Raw genomic sequence first — 11,435 nt, 5'->3', positions numbered from 1 at the left:
TTTCATTAAATCCAGCTTTCAAAGATTGAGGTAACCAATATTCAGATTATCCCTAATACTGTTACTCTGTACAGAGCCATAGACACATCGCCAAATCATCAACTGATATTTTCCAGCAGTGACATCATGAAGTGAATAAAGGACTTGTGCAAATCAAATGCAAAAGTCACACTTCAAATGTGTTCAATGAGCTGTTAATCTTGTAGCACATGGAAGCACACAAGTACTTTAAGAGGTTCAATGACACTTGATCTGGAGTGAGGCTTCCTTGATTTTTCCAAGCTAAGAGAACAATACAAGTGGGTGCTGCACAAAGTTTAAAATTTATTATAAAAAATTAGACTAACATTGCAAAGATACAATAAGGTAACTAAAGAAACTTCTGGTTACATACCATGTTTCTATGAAAATGTTATCTCCTCCCTCCAACACCACCCATCAACATGAATAGAGGACAAGAGATTTGATGAAACCCAAAATGCAATAACCAGGTACATAGTAAAGTCTTAATTAGCTGAGGGTCCCACTAGCCCTGGACCAAAAGATTCAGCTAATAAGTTTTGAATTGGGTTGCATAATTATGGCTTTTAATTGGTATTAAATTTCTGTACAAGAAAACTAAAACAAATTCATACTACAATAGCAATAGACATATATACAAATATACACAAGGGGGATCTGTTCAAGTATCACATGTAGACATGGGAAGTGGTGTTCAGTTCTCTTCATCTGAAGCAGCTTCTTCTGAGTCCTCAGGCAGAACACGTGCCCTATGTGGGGAAAAAAAATTGATAGAAACATTTGTTCCAAGAACATTAAATACACCCAAATCTTAATTTTGTATTCCCATAAAATACATTGTTCTTGGGAAATGGTCAATGTTGAATGTTGGCCTGGGTGCACTTACTGTCATCGCTCATTATGCTGAGCTTAGTGATTGGGCCCCTTTGGAATCACTGTGGAAGCTTGATTGCCATGAGGGCTGCAATGTTAAGAGTGGAGAATTCCAGCATTTGACACTGAAAAAGTGACAATGTGTCCAAGCCAGAAAGGGAAATAGAGGAGACCATGTATCCATGACATTGCTGCCCTTGTCCTTTCAGCAGTTGGGAGGGGTCAGATAGTGAATTCAATGGAAGCAAATAGCTATGTCCTGGATCATGTCAAGCTTCAGATGTTGTTTTGGCTGCACAACCAAGTATTTCACCACTGAGGCCAAGGTTGATTGAAAGGGCTTTGAGGGGTCAGGAGTAAGCCTAATAATAAGTGCAGAGGCTGCAGTGAATGTTAATATGTCTGGTCCACTTTTGCTTCTCATCAAACTGCAATACACAGCATGTTATCAAAGTGTTCTGCATTTAACTATTATTCTGTGTTAGTATGTTTGAAATTGAGCAAGTTCATTGTAGGTTGGCTAATCAGTGAAACATATCTATTTAGATCTTGTGGATGGTGGGGATCTCAAAGGTGAATGAATTGGAAGTCAGATACCAAGCTCAGTAGCCCAAGCCAGAGATGTTTTCATGTCCTATTGTTGGCCAACATGGACCACTTTATCATTAGGTGTGAATGGAGCTGATGTGTTGCCAAACCAAATAAATAATCCTGTTTTTAAAAAACAGGAAGGAAAGCCACTGAAGAATTTGCCACACTTGAATCTGTTCTTCTCAAAGGAAGAGCATTTCAGTCACCACCCTACTCCCCACCAACTAATTTCATGAAAGAAAACACACCTGGTGAGAAAAAGAATGCTTCCAAATGTGCTGCCAACAGACCAGGAAGCCATGAAATTAACTAGTGATTTAGTTTCTCCCAAGAACAGAGAGTCACAACAATACATCACTGTCAGGGACAATAATTCATTTGACATTAGCAAGATGTTTCCAAAAGCTGGATTACAATCAAACTATGTTGCAGTTTTGCCAAGAATTAACAGATCCAAGAGCTAATCATTTCAATGTTTGATATTATCAGTGTGTATTTCAAAACTGTTGGCACTGGGAATCAGCATAACTGACATTAAAAACTCAAATATTCAGGTCAACATGTCTGTAAGACAAAAAATTGTATTCTAAGCTGTAATGGTACACCCAAAATATCCCCCCCCGCCAACCAAACCAGTATTTAGTAAAGTGATTAAGAAAACCATGATCGTCAATGCCTTATCGTTGGTATGTGATCAGTTAGCCAATATCTGCCAGGACAACAGGAAGACTTGCTGATTGCAGCACCTTACAATATGGCAGAAAAACAAGTTACAACTGCCATACTTCATTGCTATCCAGTGCATTCTATCAACTGGGGATTTGAGATCCTGAACAAGATCAGTCGATACCCTCTGGAGCAGAAGCCTGATAACATTGCCCAGCTTTGAGCAGGAAGAATCGTTACTTGGACTAAAAACTGGAGCACATCCTGTATCCAAAGAACCATGCCACGAAGCTACTAAGGTAGAATGCCAGTGCCTTTTGGGGAAAGGGGAACATGTTAAAATTTACCTTCTTGGAGCTTTGCTTGTTCCAGCCTTGCTGCTACCAGCATCATCATCATCATCTGACGGTACAGTATTCTCCTTCTCAGGCTGTTTGGAAGGACCACCAAAGAATTCTCCAATCCCTTTCTGCCACTTTGGGGTAGGTCTTGGGCACACTGGGTTCCCACCAGCATATTTGTTTTCTATTAAGCACAAAACAATGTCTCATCAACCAGAGGATATGGTAAGCACTTTAATCACAGTAAAGATCTTTTCCATAGGTTACTGAAGTAGAACCTTCAGCTATTGAGCCCATGAGCTAATGCACAACTGAATTTTAATCTGCACATCTTCCACACAAGATTCACTTCATTTTGCCAGCACACCATGCCCTCAATCACACTCAAAAATGTTGCCCTCAAATAATTATTTACATTGAATTTAACTGAAGGGAGCCAACAGATCTTTCATCTTTAAGATTGGAGAAAACCCAAGGGGTTAAGAGTATAGAATTACTTTAAAATAGGCACCCTGTAAACTAAAACCAACCATTTCAGTCATTTAATAAGGATGGAAACAATAGCAAATTAAGATGACTAATCCAAATGCATTTGCCAAAGGAGTTTTTGCCAAGTGGAAACAGAAAATCCAAAGCTACATGCAATTAGATATCAGCCTTTAAGAATGTCAGTGAGGTCCAAGTAATTGAAATGGATTTAAGAGGAATTTGGTTTGCACTAAAGGCAATCTGCAAAGAACACTTTCATATAAAATGAATTTGGTACATTGTAGCCCAATGGGAAATAATCCCTTATACATATTCTTTGTGAGTTTATGACTGTTGTAGAATACTGATTACTTAAGCTAAATGAATTCAAAAAACCCATGCACTTATATGCAACACTACCAAAAACGATAGCTCCCATTATTGTCAAAGACTTTAGACTTGACTTTTGGTTTCTATACCACAGTATCAGTCGATAGTTGTTTACTGTATATGGGATATTTTACTCAGGTAAATAAGGTTAATACATACCCTTTTTCCCAGGTGATGTTAGAGAAGTGTTGGCTGTACTTGTACATCCAAGTGCCTTCCTTGGTGCTCTAGCAGCAACAGCTGTTGAGAAAACAATTTTATAGGTTCTTAGATAAAAGCAAAATACTGCGGATGCTGGAAATCTGAAACAAAAACAAAAATTGCTGGAAAACCTCAAGCAGGTTTGACTGCATCTGTGGAGAGAAAGACCGTTAACGTTTTGAGTCCACATGACTCTTCAGAAAAATGTGGTGAAATATATACTGTTTGAGGGGGGTGGGACAGGTGAAGCTGGATAGACAGCCAGTGATAGGTGGAGGCAAAGGAGAGATATAAACGATGTCAAACAAAAGGTCGAAGGGGTGTTGATACTGGTTAAAGGAGGTGCTAATGGGGGCATTAAGAGTAGAAAGCAGGATGAGCGAGTGAGATGGCCCCAGTGGGGGGTGGGATGGGGGTAGGGGACAGTGTGGGGAAAAAAGATCAAAATAGGCTAAAAGGTGGGGATAAAACAATGGATGGAAATAAATTTTTAAAATAATAATGGAAATAAGTGGGAAAAGATATATATAAAAATTAATAAATATTTGAAAAAAGGGGATCAAAAAGGGGTGAGAATGGAGGAGAGAGAGTTCATGATCTGAAGTTGTTGAACTCAATGTTAAGTCCAGAAGGCTGTAAAGCACGTAATTGGAAGATGGTGCTGTTTTTCCAGTTTGTGGAATACCTTTGGTCTGTCTGCAAGCATGACCCAGACCTCCCTGTCGCTTGCCATTTCAACACTGCCCTGCTGTCATGCCCACATGTCCGTCTTTGGCCTGCTGTAATGTTCTAGTGAAGCTCAATGCAAACTGGAGGATCAGTACCTCATCTTCCGATTAGGTACTTTACAGCCTTCCGGACTTAACATTGAGTTCAACAACTTTAGATCATGAACTCTCCTCCATCCTCACCCCTTTTTCCAAATATTTATTTTTTCCCTATCTATTTTTATTAAAGTTTATTTCCATTCATTGTTTTATCCCCACCTTTTAGTCTATTTTGATCTTTTCTCCCACAGCATTCCCTACCCCCCCCACCCCCACTAGGGCCATCTGTCACTTGCTCATCCTGTTTTCTACTCTTAATGTCACCATTAGCACCTCCTTTAGCCAGTATCACCACCATCAACACCCCTTCGGCCTTTTGTTTACGACATCTTTTGCAATCTCTCCTTTGCCTCCACCTATCACTGACCTTCTATCCAGCTCTACCTGTCCCACCCCCCCTTAAACAGTATATATTTCACCACATTTTTACTTCTCTAGCTCTGAAGGAGAGAAGTGCAGACTCGAAACATTAACTGTCTTTCTCTCCACGGATGCTGTCAGACCTGTTGAGTTTTTCCAGCAATTTTTGTTTATAGGTACTTACCATGGCTAGATATACAGTAATGACAAACTTGGAAAAGGAGGACCTGATTAGCCATTTGAAAAAACCTTCATGTCAACTTTTGTTTAGTTCATCTAAAATCTAGACCATATGTTGTAATTCAATTATTTTAAACACACTACCCTGGTTATGCATCAATGTGCAGCTGGACTACATCACAAATTAAGTGAATTAAAATCACTGTCTCCAAAATGAATCCATTCCAATGTCTGCCAGCCTCACACCAGTGCCATTTCCTGCTTTCACCCGAATTGAGAATTATTAATTTCTGTAGCGTAGAAAATTGCTGAATGTTTCAGAAGTGAACACACACCAAGCCTGGGGTGGGTGGAAATGAAAAGATAGACAAGGCATTCCAAAAGTACAAAAGATTGAAACAGGACAAATTTAACTTGCCATCCTGCCAAGTTTACACCAGTCATTAAATTACATGTGCGAGAAGCAATGTCCTTGAAGTCACAAGTGAAACTATACTTTCTGTGCAGAGGTGAAGTGTTGTAATGTTTTCCAGCATTCTTTGGTAATCAATTTAGGGAAGGGACAGATGTTTAGAACTCAAATTTTCAGATGTTGTAAATGTAACAGAACAATTTTAAGGGAACAGGTCAATTTGCAAACACCTCATGCATAAATGAAGCACCCATGCAAAGTTAATTCTGATCCCAAACAGAAGGTCATGATTTGACCAGCTGGACTTGTATTAACAGTGAATCACAGTAGAAGAATCAAATCGTGAAGAAAATCACCTTTTAAGCAAGCCTCCACAACAAAATAAAATAATGACCTGTGATAGCTTCAAGCACCCCAAACAACGTTTCCTGTTCCAACTAATTAACTGGTTCTTTGAGTAAACATTGGCATGTAGAACACCAAAACCTCAAACAGATTGAAGGATCACAGTAATTGCCAGCAGTTCGAAGTTACAAGAAGTTAGAAAAACAGACATCCAAAAGCCTTTGTGCACAAAAATCAAATAGACAAATTTGACCACTGCTTCCCACACCTAGTTAAAGGCACTAAACTATGAAGGAATTCAATAAAGGAAATAATTCCTCTGGTGGATGAATGCAGAAGGAAATACAAGCTTAAAATTAGGAGTGAAATAGGGCAACATTAACACAAGTAATGGAAACCTGGAACTCCCTCCCCCACACCTCCCACCTTGGCCTAGACCATCTGATGTCATGAACATACAAAGATATGAATCAGGAGCATGAGTAGGCCACTCAGCCCCTCAAGCTCTGGCTGATCTGAATGTAACCTCAACCCCACATTCCTGCCTACCCAATAACCTTTCACTCCCCTTGTTAATCAAGAATCTATCTGGATCTGCCTTAAAAATATTCAAAGTCTCTGCTTCCACTGCCTTTTGAGGAAGAGAATTCCAAAGACTCACTAACCTTAAATTTTCCTGAGTTAAAAGAGTGACCCCTTATTTTTAAACTGTGACCCCCTAGTTCTAGATTCTTCCACAAGAGGAAACATCCTCTCTACATCCACCCTGTCAAGGCCCCGCAGGATCTTAAAGGTTTCAACCAAGTCATCTCTTACTCAAGTGGCAATGCAGGTGGATAAGGTAGTCAGGAAGGCATGCTTGCCTTCTTTGGCAGGGGTATTGAGTATAAAAGCTGGGAAGTCATGCTACAGTTGTATAGAACCTTGGTTAGGCCACACTTGGAATATTGCGTGCAATTCTGGTCGCCACATTACCAGAAGGATGTGGAGGCGTTGGAGAGGGTGCAGAGGAGCTTTACCAGGATGCTGCCTGGTCTGGAGGTTATTAGCTATGAGGAGAGGTTGGAGAAACTCGGATTGTTCTCACTAGAGCGACGGAGATTGAGGGGCGACTTGATAGAAGTTTACAGAATTATGAGTGGCATGGACAGAGTAGATAGTCAGAAGCTTTTTCCCAGGGTGGAAGAGTCAATTACTAGGGGACATAGATTTAAGGTGAAAGGAGAAAACTTTAGAGGAGATGTGTGGGGCAAGTTTTTTATGCAGAGGGTAGTGAGTGTCTGGAATTCACTGCCAGAGGAGGTGGTGGAAGCAGGTATGATAGTGGTGTTTAAGAGGCAGCTTAACAAATACATGAATAGGATGGGAATAGAGGGATATGGACCCTGTAAATGCAAAATGTTTTAGTTGACAGGCAATATGATCGGTGCAGGCTTGGAGGGCCGAAGGGCCTGTTCCTGTGCTGTACTTTTCATTGTTCTTCTAAACTCCAGTGGATACAAGGCTAACCTGTCCAACTTTCTGCATAGGACAACCTGCCCATTCCTGGGATTAGTCTAGTAAACCTTTTCTAAACTGCTTCTGACTGCATTTGCATCTTTCCTTAAAGAAGCAGACTAATATTGTACTCAGTACTCCAGATGTGGTCTCACCAGTGTCCATACAACTGAAGCATAACCTCCTTACTTTTGTAGTCAATTCCCCATAAACGATAACATTCTATTAGATTTCCTAATTACTTGCTGTACCTACACACTAGCCTTTTGTGATTCATGTATTAGGACACCCAGATCCCTCCGAATCCAAGCTGCAATCTCACCATTTAGATAATATGCTTCTCTACTTTTAATCTTCCTGCCAAAATGGACAATTTTACATTTTCCCACATTATACTCCATTTGCCAGGTCTTTGCCCACTCACTTGACCTACATCAGTTTGTAACCTCCTTGTCTTAATTTACTTTTCTATCCACCTTTGTCATCAGCAAATTTAGCAACCATTCCATCAGTCCCTTCATCCAAGTCATTTATATAAATTGTAAAAAGTTGAGGTCTGGCACTGATCCCTGTGGCACACCACTCATCACATCTTGCCAACTAAAAAAAGACCCATGTATGTTTTGCTTCCTGTCAGCTCACCAATCTTTATCCACACCAATATGTTACCCCTACATCATGAGCTTCTATTTTCCACAATAACCTTTGCAGTGTCACTTTATCAAATGCCTTATGGAAATCCAAGTATAGTATATCTACAAGTTCCCCTTTATCCACAGCACATGTGACAGGAATGGCCAGTACTCAAAATGCTGGGAGGGAAGATGCATTTGGTGGTTGCCTCACACCTGAGAGAGAGAAAGGGAAGGACAAAAGGAACCACATTCATGGTTGAGAGGGAGGGGAAGGGATGAGAGCAGGTGTAGGAAAGAACAGACTCGTCAGCCCTGTAAGTCTGAGAGGGTTGAACAAAAAGCAAGACATCAGCACAGTGGAAGACAGTATTGTCAGAATAGATGTGCCAGAGAAACTGAGAAGAGTCCTCACGGGTACCAGGGTGGGAGGAAGCAGTGAGAGTCATAGGGCTTATGGTGGATATTAGTCAATAGTATCTCTAGAAATGGAGACATAGAAATCAAGGGAAGGAAGGAGTCAGATAGACCATTTGAAGGCAAAGAAATGGAAAGGTGGAAATTGTGGGCAAAATTGATCAAATCTCCCAATTCAAGGGAATGTAGGAAATGGCACTGATGGTCAGTGTGAGGCAAGGGATCTTGGTAAGACTGGAACAAACTATTCCACAAAAAGACAGTCACAGCTAAGATCTGTACAGGTTCACAAGTAGAAGACTATTCCAATTTTATCATGACTAGACTCCCTCTATGAGAGTTCAGCACTCACTCTGCCTGTAACCAGACACCAAGTCCACTCACCCATGTGTTCATTGGTCTACATTGTCTCCAGCCCCACCAATGCTCAAATGCCAAAATCCTGACCCAGTGTTTAAATCCATCCATAACCTCACCCCTCCTCCAGCTCTGCAGCTCAATTCTGCATTCCTCTAATGCTGGCCTTGCTCATCCTTGAGCCATTGGTGCCTTCAGTTATCTAGAATCCAAACACTGGAATTCCTTCCATAAACCCCCACCTTTGCTCCTTTAATACACATCAAGATCTACCTTCAAGTTTCTGGTTAGATGCCCTAAATGTAACATCCGTTGGTTCAGTGTCAATTTTGATTACAATCCTGTGAAGTACCTTGGGACGCCATGGTAAAGATATGTGATGATTGCAAGTTGTTAAAAGATCTGCAGATTTTGGATTAATTGAATTTTAAGGCTGAGATCATTGGATTTTCTATGGCTGACAGCATTAAGGGCATTGAATGTTAGAAGGAGTTGATACAGATCAGCTATGATCAAATATAACAGACAGGTTCAAGCAGCTGAATGGCCCATTCTTTAAGGCACTGTAGCACAACACATGAAACTATCTATAGCTCTAAGCATGTTGCATCCTTGCCCATTTTATTCTTGATGCCCAAGGAAAACGTGCTATAGGATAGCTACAGCAATGTCATGCAACATCTAGCAGAATACATTGCATGGTTTATATTCTTGTCTGAACAGGACAATTTTCACAGCCACATCACCATTGGAATGGATATTGTACATGTTACCTCAATGTCCCAAAGCTCATTACAGTTCAGCCTCATAACTCTCCAAGGTTTCTGCACTCTCCCGATTTTCGCCTCTTGAGTATCCCCAATGTTAATTGCTCCATTATCGGTGGCTGTGCCAAGACTAAGACTAATTTCCTCCCTAAACCTTTCCGTCCTTTAAGACACTTCCTTAAAACCTGCCCAAAATTCAATCATTCTATAGCCTTCAGGACTCAGCATTGATTTAAACGATTTTAGATCATAACCTCTGTCTCCATCTTGGTACGTTTGTTTACATTGGTTCGGTTTTCTCTTGGTTTTAAGTGACTCCATTTATTTTACAACCAGGTGGCTGCAATGCAGATTTCACCTAAGCTTCTTTATTTTACCCATTACTACTTCCTCTTGCTTTTGATCCATGAAATCTTTTAAATAATTTAATCACCCCTGCCCACCACCCTACTAGGCCTTGCCCTTTGTTTTTCTAACCCCTCAAACACTTGCTCAAAACCTAATACATGCTAAACTTTCCTCAAAAAAGGTCATCAATCTGAAACAATACCCATTTCACTCTTCAGAGGCTGCCAGTAGGGTTGCCAACTCCGGTTGGACATATTCCTGGAGGCTTCATTGTACATATCTCTTTCACCCCCCAATATTTTTAAACCAATAAAACAGTGTGCAAAAGAGAAACATACCATGTTATATCACCCCGCCCCCCCAAGTGAGTTTTCTTAAGGGGTTTGCTGGAACCAGTGTCTAGGAGATTAATCTTTGAACTCGGGAGAGTTGGCATACCCAGCTGCCTGACCTGCTGAGTATTCCCAGCATTTTGCGTTCAGTTCAGATGTCCAGCATCTGCAGCTTTTTTGCTTTTGCCTTTAAAATCTCTTTGACCAAGCTCTAGATCATCTGCCCTAACATCTTTATATGGTTCAGCATCGCGCTCTGATGAAAGTTCCTGTGAAGCACCTTGGGAAGCTTCAGTACGTTAAAGGCCGCTATATGAATGCAGGTCGTTATTTAATTATTAAAAGGCAGTTTAGGGAGGCTGGCCAAAATCCCGCTCGCTCCTGGCATGGGGATGAGATCAGGACAGTGACCCAAGTTGACAGCGAGCGGGTTTGGGCGGACCGGGAACTGAGGGGGGCAGCCGGTGCTCGATCTGGCGCCAAAAATCACAAACCTCCCGCCAAAAAAACCCGGGAGCGTCCAGGGACATCCCCTTTAATTTGGGAGAGCGCGCGCAGTGGAGACATCCCCTTTAAGAGGAGGGCGGCAATTTTTGTCCGCCGACGGGTCCGCAACACCACGGCGCCAGACTGAGGGGGAGAAGCAGCGGCAGCCGCTCGTCTGCAAATGACCCGACAACAGGGAACGGAAGACCAGACAATAGGATCGACGGTAAAGCCTCCCGCCCACCACCCCAATCCGATCCCCTTATTTTTTTTTTCTCCCACCCCCGCCGCCCCTCCCTTACCCTTGCGAAAGGAACCGGTGGAGGCGGACGGGCCGTCGGCTTTGGTGCGAACCATGTTTGTCAAAGCGGCTCTAACGGGCCGAGCTCGCGCCTCCCGCTGTTTAAAAGCGCCGGCAGTCTCGCGCCTTTCCTGAGCAGCCAATCCTCACCCCTCTCTCCCCACCCCCCTCCGGGCCGCGGAGGCGGCTCGCCATTGGCCGGCCACCCGGCACTCTGCCCTATCCTGCCGCTCGGCTCATTTGCCTTTCGGGATACGCCAATCGGATCGAGCGACGCAAAAAAGAAAACCAGCCTCCAAGCAACCAGCGGCGTGGACCCCGCTCGGTATGGCGGGAATGTGGGTTTGTGGCCTTGTCATTTGCAATAATTAAAAAAAAAATCGTTCTTTAAAAGAAGTGCACATGAAAAATCCGCCGGCAATTACAGCGGATGACGATTAAACTTGCTTTCATTAAATTTACTGAGAACCAGACTGACCAAGATTATCCAATGAGCTGGCGAGCCGGCTTGATTGACAGGACTAGGGGCCAATGAGGAGCTCAGTGAGTTGGCGGGACATTTCTTTCTCCTAGTCTTTGTTGTTTGCTAACATGGCTGTGGTAATTGTAGGTTTAATCTTACC

General features: G+C 42.1%; 1 protein-coding gene across 1 annotated transcript; it reads right to left on the bottom strand.

Annotated features, from left to right (window-relative positions):
• Window positions 1-304: 304 nt before the first annotated feature.
• Window positions 305-10,952, bottom strand: pclaf (PCNA clamp associated factor). Its single transcript, XM_078532554.1, has 4 exons — window positions 10,814-10,952; window positions 3,510-3,590; window positions 2,499-2,676; window positions 305-770 (listed from the first exon to the last, which is right to left on the bottom strand). Exons 1-4 carry the CDS (start codon window positions 10,866-10,868, stop codon window positions 716-718), a joined length of 369 nt encoding a protein of 122 aa, XP_078388680.1. The 5' UTR covers window positions 10,869-10,952; the 3' UTR covers window positions 305-715.
• Window positions 10,953-11,435: the final 483 nt, after the last annotated feature.

Source organism: Cetorhinus maximus, chromosome 30 (assembly GCF_964194155.1).
Source record: "Cetorhinus maximus chromosome 30, sCetMax3.hap1.1, whole genome shotgun sequence".
Lineage (NCBI taxonomy): Eukaryota > Metazoa > Chordata > Chondrichthyes > Lamniformes > Cetorhinidae > Cetorhinus > Cetorhinus maximus.
The sequence above is the reverse complement of the archived record's forward strand: the minus strand, read 5'-3'. Positions and strand labels throughout refer to the sequence as shown.

Coding starts and splice junctions, on each gene's coding strand:
- pclaf (XM_078532554.1), bottom strand. CDS start 10,868: ATGGTTCGCACCAAAGCCGACGGCCCGTCCGCCTCCACCGGTTCCTTT. Junction 2,677..3,509: donor AACATCACCTGGGAAAAAGG/GTATGTATTAAC, acceptor TGTGCTTAATAG/AAAACAAATATGCTGGTGGG. Junction 771..2,498: donor ACAAGCAAAGCTCCAAGAAG/GTAAATTTTAAC, acceptor TTCCCCACATAG/GGCACGTGTTCTGCCTGAGG.